Consider the following 8,831-nt stretch of genomic DNA (forward strand, 5'->3'; position numbering starts at 1 on the left):
TCAAGTACCTCTTAAAAGCAAAATAAATACCAGTGTATTTGGTGGCATCTATTAAAAATATATTTCACTTCAGTCTCTTCCATTTCTCCTAAGTTTGAAGAATCCAGCTAAAAATGTGTTAGTATTACGCAAATAGTTCAGAGGAAATGGTCCAAATTTAATGAAAAAAGAGTCAAAGTATGATCTGGGCTGGAAATCCATCTGACTGTGGTCCTGGGCAAGAGGCTCTGGCTGGCCCTGCCTGAACTTGGATGGGATGACTTCCACAGGTCCCTTTCCACCTCAGCCATCCTGTGACCCTCATGCCAAGAAAAAAGAGGGGAACTTCAGCAGGCATCCAAAGAAATGCTCTTCTGCAACAGCATGGATAAAGTAAGATTTGCAACATACCGACATTTTAGTATCAACTTTTCCAAATGATTGCACAGTTCAATTGAAGAACAAAACAAACAGTGACAGCGATTGAAGTAAAACATGACATATAAAACTTATGAATCACTGCAACCTTTATTCTAAGCGCTAAACAGGGTGCACTTAAATTTATTTTCTTTTTTATGATTTGCAAACACGTTTCTAAGATAAGTCCTTCTTTGAAACAGACCTTTTGATTGAAACATCTAAGAAAAAACTGAAATTACTTTGATATCCAGCATTATCAATGCCAAAACATAATACACCCAAGAGGAAAAACCTCTGATCAGCAACAATTTGCTGCCATCATATTAATCACAAAGTACCCCTAATTTTCCAAAATACATGTGCTGTAATAATTTCCTTCCACTTTAAACAACAATAAAACTTAGAAAATGAGTGCAGGATGAGATTTTTCTTTGTACCAACATTTCCAGAGAAACTGGAAATCTGACTGCTATATAAATGAATATAAAGTCAAAGGGAAAAAGACAAAGCAGATGTTAAAAAGGAGTTTCATGGGGCTACATATGAATCACTGGGGTTCTGAATGACTGAAACTATTCTAGAGTAATTAGGTATTTAGGTAAAACACTTGCAGCTTCTGGGCTTTTCTCAATTAAAAGATGATGAAGCACATTGGTCATCTTTACATTTAGTGTGTCCAAGAAAAAGGAAAACCACACAAAGATCAATAAAATAAAAATTTTTGATTATATGGGATCCCAGCCATTAACTGCTTATTTTTACAGCCTTCAGTTTTAATTCTCAACTATTTCTAACAAGCTGCTTTTCAGATGTGCATTAAAATGATCTTCATTAGAAATCAACAGGGACAATAATAATTTTTAAACATTTGATGAAGTAAGGCATCAACACAGAGCGCTGTTGCCTATTTACGTGTTACGGAAAGACTGAGTTTAAATAATACATCACAATTTTCCATTAGTCTTGTAACTTGACGTGAATCACTTGCATCTTTGGAGATTGCTTCCTAGTTAGTGCTGCCTTGGGCCCTGAGGCTCTCCACAAACCAAATGTGTGAAACCCTTGCCAGCAAGCCGTGAGGCAGGAGCAGGTCACTGTAAACATGCAGTGCGAGCACTCGTAGGAACGACCCAGGGAATGCAAACATCCCCAGCCCGCATTTCTGAGCACCGAGCCCCACATACAATGAGGCAACGCTCCACCACCTCCTCTGTGAGGCAGCTGGAGCAGAGCAGAAAAATAAAGAAGTTGCAAGAAACCAGACCTAGCTCCTTGCACTGCCCCTCATGCCGCGCTCAGAACATGGAGCCACACTCTGGATAAACACAAAAACCTACTCCCTAACCAAAAGAAATTATTCTCCAGACACCTTCTGGGCTAACTGATTCTTGGCAAGTGAATCCTACATCTGTAAGAGACAGCACATGTTAAAAAAGAATATTGCAGTGGACATGGGGATGAGAGAACCGTGTCCAAATTTACTACACAGAGCTACAAAGAGGTGAGGACAACAGAAAAATGACCTAGATGAAGCTGAAAAGATGTGAATAACACCAGGAACAGATGAAATACTTTCTGTTGGTTTTCTATTGAATTGTTTGGCATGGTATTAAAAAAAATGCTTATACGCAGGTGTAGGTGACAAACTTAACATGAAGGGTCTTCTTTTTTTACTGATGAGTGTGAAAAAACTCCCTGGCAGCAATTGCCATGTTTTCTTTTTTTGCAAGAAAAACCTCAATTATTGTAAGAAAAGCAATCTGGGTTTAGTCTTGCACATTGGCTTTTACATCTTATTTGCCCTTTTTTTGTGCCTTATTGTTCTTTCAAGATCTTTTCTACACTCTTGCCTTCATTATCCGATGTTAAAAAGAAAACTTGAAAAAATGTATTTTTGTCTTTGATGTAAGTTTATGCATGCATTTTAGGATCTGTTTCTTTTTCACTTTGAAAAGCCAGCCATAAATCAGTTAACATAAAATTGAAACACTTCCTATGTAATTATGCACATAAATTAAATGACTGCAAGGTTTAGCTCCAACTTCCTCCAAATTAATTGAAACAAGCATTTGTCATGGGAAAAAATAAATTATCTATTAAACAACACTATAAACATGTTTTTTTCAAATATATCCTTCACTTTTACACTGTATGCTAGAACATACAGTGTTCTTGTTTGATCCTTGTTTCCTGTGCTTGATGGCTAACTGCTAGTGAAGTGAATGATATCCAGTTATACCTTAAGATGGATGGTGCATTTCCTATTTCATGTTTTGAGGAAATTCAGTATTAAGATTGATAAAAACTTCTCCATTAAGATGCTTAGAAATGTACTACGATGTTAGAAACTAAGTGAGGCAAATGTTCAAGCTGCCAGGAACAATCAGCCTTTGCTTGTGTGTCCATCTTCAAGAAAGCCACTAGAAAATGTCTTAAAACCTTTGAAATCTTCCTTTTCAGAAACACGCTAAAAAAAAAAAAATTGCACTTTTTGAAAAAGTTTCTAGTCTGTAGCTAAGCCTAGTATTCATATGCCAAATCTCCTAGGGATTGCCACAGATAGTAGCAGACAAGTGGCAAGAAATTCTTTGGAGTAACTAAGAAATTCAGTCACCCACTCTGCCAGGATTCAGCTCCTTAACACAACTTCACAGAATTACTGTTCTGCCTTTGTATCCGCATATAAACTGCATTTAGATATCTCAGAAAATGCGTCAGGTCTAAACCTAAGACTAAAATAACAGCTTGAAGTCCACTTCACCTACTGCTCCACAGAGTTGCTGGCAGTAGTGGAGACAGAGGTGAGAAATTTGTGCATTATTTATACCCTCTGTGAACAGGAGTTTCATGAGGACAGCACAAAGCACATTTTTTTAGTGAAAGTGAATTAGTACTCACTAACAAGATAACTACACTCTTATAAACAGTCCAAGTACTGACTGCATATAATGTTGGAATTAAAATTAAAATACACTTTCATGTCAACCCACCTAAAGACAAAATGACACAGATTCCTATTATTTTTGAGAAGCAGCAATGAAATTTCAATTAATGCAATGTCGAGTCATACAAAAACTATCTAAACAGTAGACTTTTCTAATTTACCTTTCTAAATTGAGAAGTCAAATAAAGGAACAAACAAACAACAAAATGTCAACAGCAACACAAGAATTTTAGCCTTTTAGAGGCACCTTACATCCTTCCACTAGGTAAAGAAAATAATCTACACAGCATGGAAATAAAATTGCAGTAATGAAAATGCTCCAGCTGGAGATGATAAAGACTGAAGGTCTCTTTCTTCCAAGGTCAAATAACTGCAAACTCAGCTACACTGAAGGATCTGTATTTTCACATGATTTAAAGTCTAAGGCACTGCACAATCACTTCAGAAGTCAGAGCAGGTATGTCCTGAGTACCATAATCAGGCATATTTTCATGTAATAACAGGAAAAATTAGTATGTCCAATGGTACTTGAACTTTTCAGGTTCTGAATGTCATTGTGTTAACACAATGAATTTACTACATATGCTATAGCTGTGTAAAAGCTGCAGTCACATAAGAGAATCACCATCACACCTGTCATCACATCACGAATTAAACTGTAACACACTTCAAAAAGTATTCTACCTCATAAAAAAATTAAATATCATTATTCACACAGGCTGTATAATAACCAAATGTAGTCCGAAATTGGTTCTTGTAAGTCTAATATATACATATTACAAAAAAAAAGCTAAAAGCATTGCCAGTCTGATATATTAGTTTATTATTATCAGATATATTAGTTTTCTAAAAAATATTTTGACCTTGCTTTTGCACAAGCAGAAAATGTTTTGAATCAAAGCTTCTTCTTTTCAAATTCCAGGACATAAAACACGTTCTTATCAAACACCATTTTAAGACCTCCCTAGGTCTGCACAAGGCCAAACAAGAGAGACAAAGAACGGAGCCAAGGGTGCCTCCAGACTCCCCAGACACAAATTTTCTCAATTTTGGGTTAGACAGAGGTATGTGCCACCCAAAAAAGGTGCTGAGACCTCTAAAGATTTGTTACAGACCTCTGTACCCCCAAGAGTGGCTCAGCATGAGGATCTGCTGGGGTCTGCTCCAAGGAGAAAAGACTTCCACGTCCCTCATGGTTTTAAACCTTGTGTTTAAAACACTGATGCTTGCACAACGCATTTTCCACACGGTCATTAGCCAGAACCACATGAAAGCTGGCTGGCCATGCAGACACCTAAAATCCAACCATCCTGTCACCTGCATCTGCTCAGCCTCAGCTGGCTCCAACGAGAGCTGCAAACACATTGCCGGCGAGTAACTGAGCTCCTGCAAGCCAGCCTCCACAGACCACCCATCAGGTGGGAGGGGAGTCACACCAGTCAGCACAGTTTCAAAGCCAAAACAATGGTAACAAGAAGCTGAACTTACGGACACACATCTCCCTGCTCTCATAGAATCCAGGGCAGCACTGGGATTTGCGCCTGTACATCGTTTTCTCACCATGTCTGTAGGCAGTGCGGTAACTGATCCTAAAGACAGGAAGGAGTGTTTGTCACATACCTTGGCTCAGAAGCACCACAGGATGTGCTCTTACACATCTTATAAAACATTCAGGTGTCATAAGAAAAGAAATAAAGTGCTCCAAGTTGCCTTGATTTATCTGTTGCTAATTTTAAGAGTCCAAGGGGTTTCCTGACATGCCTTAGGTTCAGGGGTGGTCAGAAAGCAGGAAAAGAATGGGGAATTTTTCACTTGTGATGGTTCATACTTATGGGCATATTCCTCTGAGGAAAATGCTCTTTACAGATGTCACCAGTTTTTAATCACTCAACCCTTGCTTGCTTTCTGCTTGCACAGGAAGTTTCCTTTAACAAATCACTTTTCTTTCAAGAAGCATAAACTTACTTCCCCCAGAACACAAGGGTTCCCTGTGATATTTCTGAACAGATACACCTTGCAGGGTCTGGAGAATTTAGTTTTTCGCAAGCTGTTTGCTTTCTGTTGGCACTCCATGGGATGGTACACCCCAACCTGCTACTAAAATTTATGTGACATTGCTTGGACAGGCATTTTCCAGCTGACACAAATCACAGCAGTTAGACAGGGTGGACAGTACTGCTAAAAAATCCTACATATGATGCTTGATTTTGAGTCAAGATTTTTAACAATATAAGCAAATTGACAATATTAGGATTTATACATCACCTGTGTCGTGTGCACTTGAACCAGTTTAGGATGTCAGTACAACTGGTGTAGTAAATCTGATCAAAAGGATGTGGATATGACTCTTGCACTGTAACTGAGTAACTGGGGAAGAGACAGAGAGAAAAAAGGGAGATCATCAAGCAAGTCCTTTTAGTACAGTCTCATTTACTTAGGTCTTTTACAGAATCCTGTTACAGAATGGAAAAAATATAACAAAATACTCATGCCTAAAAAAGTGACACAGAAAGCTTGCAAAGAAAAATAAGCATGCAGAGAGTCATCATGTTTATACTGTGTAACACATTTGATGAAATTCCACTACTCGACATTTAAAGAAATGTAATGTCAGCCTGACTTTTCTTAAAGTCAGAATGGCTGTAACTCAAACAGGCAGCAAATGGAAGTAGTGCATTTTAGGTGTTCTCCTGTAGAAACTTTTATTAATGAACTAGATAACTGAACAACTAGTTACAGAGACAGAAAATGAGGTTTCTTCTATTATCACTCAAAATAGAAAAAAAGGACTTTCTGAGAAATTTCTTTTAAAAACTTGATCCCTATATGGATCAAGTTTTTACAAGAAAAAAGCTGGGCCTATAGGAAGACATCCAGTGCACTTAAATACTAAATGAATGTTAACACAGAAATACACCTGAGTAGTAATTACTGGAAAATTACATTACAGGCACACCACCAGTCAGTCTACTCAGCAATCAGAAATTAATGAATACTGAAGACCATAATTTCTTTTGCTTACTGGATAATTTTTAACAGAGAACCACCCACACCACACCCCCAGAAATACTATACAAAATCCTACTATTATTTTTTGCCAAATTACACAATTATACAGTGTCCTAGAAACAAATCCATGCTGAGAGCTTCCAAAGCTGTCAGTAGGACACAAGAGGAGCAGAACCCTGTCTCAAAGGGGGAAAATATTGAATCATCCTAGAAAACTCTTTGAGAGCTGTTTGTGCTGGCAGCCAGTCCTGGGTTGCGCAAGGGAGCTTGAAAATTCAGGAATGCGTGGCAAGCTCCTGCAGCAGGACTGATTCCCAGGAGCAGCCAGAACACTGAACAGCTCACCCAGCTCTGCCTCTCCTCCACTCAGCCCCTCTCTGAGCCTGAGCCCCCAGTGCAGGGTGACAGCCAGGTCTCCTCATCCTGCTGTCACCATCTATGCCAAGGGGGAGCACCTCCAGAGCCGCTCACCCCTACCTGCACACACCCTACTCCGTTTTCCTGCAAGAAGGCAAAGCAGGAATCAGCAGCCCTAATCCACCCAGCTGTCCCAGCCCAACAAAATTCCAGCGGGATGCTGGCGCTTGCCTGAGGCTCTGTGCTCTCACCCTGAGGCAGCAGGGCCCTCTCTACCCCTTCTCACCACTTGTAAAGATCATTTTACCACTGACTGAGGTCTGTTTTTTATTTAAAGCACACATCAGTGACAGTGGCAGTTAGGAGCTTCTGCCTGGGGCTTTGCCCTTTCATACTTCTGTCCTTTTGTCACCTGCTTTGGGCAGCAGCATGAATGTTGCACTGAGTTTATTCGGAGCTCTGCCCTGATTGTGAGATAGCACAAGAAGGAAAAAAAAGTTCATGCAACAAAGTGGGCATGCTTGCTAAATGCATTTTTGGGTATATTTTTCCTTCTGCAGACTTTGATTGGCTAGTTTTAAATTACATTATGTAGTGTAAATAATTATATTCGGGGATTTTCCCATTTTGTTTTCACTATGTTGTAGCTTTCCCCAAAACCACTTGCAGCTACAAAAACTGTAAACAAAGCATACACTACACAGGATAGTAACACTGTAGACAAATTCCTGACTACTACAAACAGGTATTTAATATGGTGACTACTTCATATACACATTCTTGCATGAACTGTACACAGCAGCTGAGGCAGAGGCACCAAATCCTTTACATGAATCTGAGGTAAATTCCCAAAGAGTGTTCTTACGTGTTGGGTTTGTTCTTTTCTTTTAATATAGAGACTTTATAAAAAAGGAAATACAAGTTTCAATTTTCTTTGTAAAGATTCAGCCACAATAATCAAAAATGAATGTACAGTGGCTCAGCAGCACTCCCCATGACTAAGCACAAAACAGAGTTTACATTAAGTGCAGGAAATACTGATGTCCTCAAGTGAACGCTGAAAATTAAGACTTTCTCATGGACCATCTGATCAATTACAGGCACAACAGTTATAATGAGACCAGAAGTCTTGTTTTCACTATCATAGCCTTCACACAAAGAAAGAAGTTCAGCAGATGCTTGAGGCTCAACCTCTCCCAACTCACTGTGGCTTTTTGCAATTCACATGAAATTGGATGAACAAACAGACCAACTACATTGATGATGAATTTCATTTTGCATGTTATAAATTTCTGAACCTCATCAAAATAATTAAACAACAAATCTTAATTCAGATCCTGTGAGTGCTGAATAGGAAGGAATCAGCATAATCAAATTTGGCCAAATTCCAATATGGTTAATTATATTTTGCATATGTAAAACTTCTTTTCACCTAAATTGGAAAGAGCTATTTTTACTCACTTCTAGTACCCAGATGGTTGTGTAACATTGCTAGTACCACTGTACTTTGCATCCTAACCCCCAACGCAAAGATGCATTTAGCCCACTGCCAAACAGTCTTTTACTTATCCAAGAACTCACCTGCCCATGCAGTAAAATGAATTCTTTTCCCTTGTTTTTAAACACAGCTAAAAGCCTTCAATAATTTGAAGCATGCCAAGCAAAGCAAAGCAAAATTATGATATCAGAATTTACATCACTTATTTTTCCAAAAGGAAAGCATTACCTTTCCCAGTGGCTACACACATTGGGATCTTCCAGATTCAAAGACACAGCTGAACCCATCCAGTGGTACAGGAGTATGACAGGGAAGCCAAAAAGGGAGTTGAAATGAAGAACCATCTTTCCAAGGAGATGGCTGTGAGGAGAAAAAGAAATAGTACATTAGTAATACCATAGAGAATTTAAAGAAGATAATAATGTTGACCCACATATAATTAATGTAAAGCAATGGATAGATACTTCAAGGAAGCAGCAACACCATGCCCATTGTGGAAGGAGAGCCCAAACAGAGGCGTTTCCCATGAGGTGAGCTGGTGGCAAACGGCACCTCAGGGGCCCTGCTGTCCCCTCCAGTGTCCCACACCCAGGCTGGGAGCACTGTGCCCACTCCCAGAGCCAG

At 39.1% G+C, this 8,831-nt stretch overlaps 1 protein-coding gene across 1 annotated transcript in view; it reads right to left on the bottom strand.

Moving 5' to 3' along the window:
- The window catches only part of MEGF10 (multiple EGF like domains 10), a 67,685-nt gene extending 59,128 nt beyond the window's left edge, over positions 1-8,557 (bottom strand). The window contains exons 1-3 of the mRNA XM_059492773.1: positions 8,436-8,557; positions 5,609-5,710; positions 4,832-4,932 (exon numbers count right to left, since the gene is read on the bottom strand). Of these exons, the coding sequence (XP_059348756.1) occupies positions 4,832-4,932; positions 5,609-5,710; positions 8,436-8,551 (319 nt within the window). The 5' untranslated portion in view covers positions 8,552-8,557. The remainder of the gene's footprint in view (positions 1-4,831; positions 4,933-5,608; positions 5,711-8,435) is intronic.
- Between the last annotated feature and the right edge of the window lie 274 nt (positions 8,558-8,831).

The sequence above is a fragment of the Ammospiza nelsoni genome, chromosome Z (genome assembly GCF_027579445.1).
Source record: "Ammospiza nelsoni isolate bAmmNel1 chromosome Z, bAmmNel1.pri, whole genome shotgun sequence".
Classification (NCBI taxonomy): Eukaryota; Metazoa; Chordata; class Aves; order Passeriformes; family Passerellidae; genus Ammospiza; species Ammospiza nelsoni.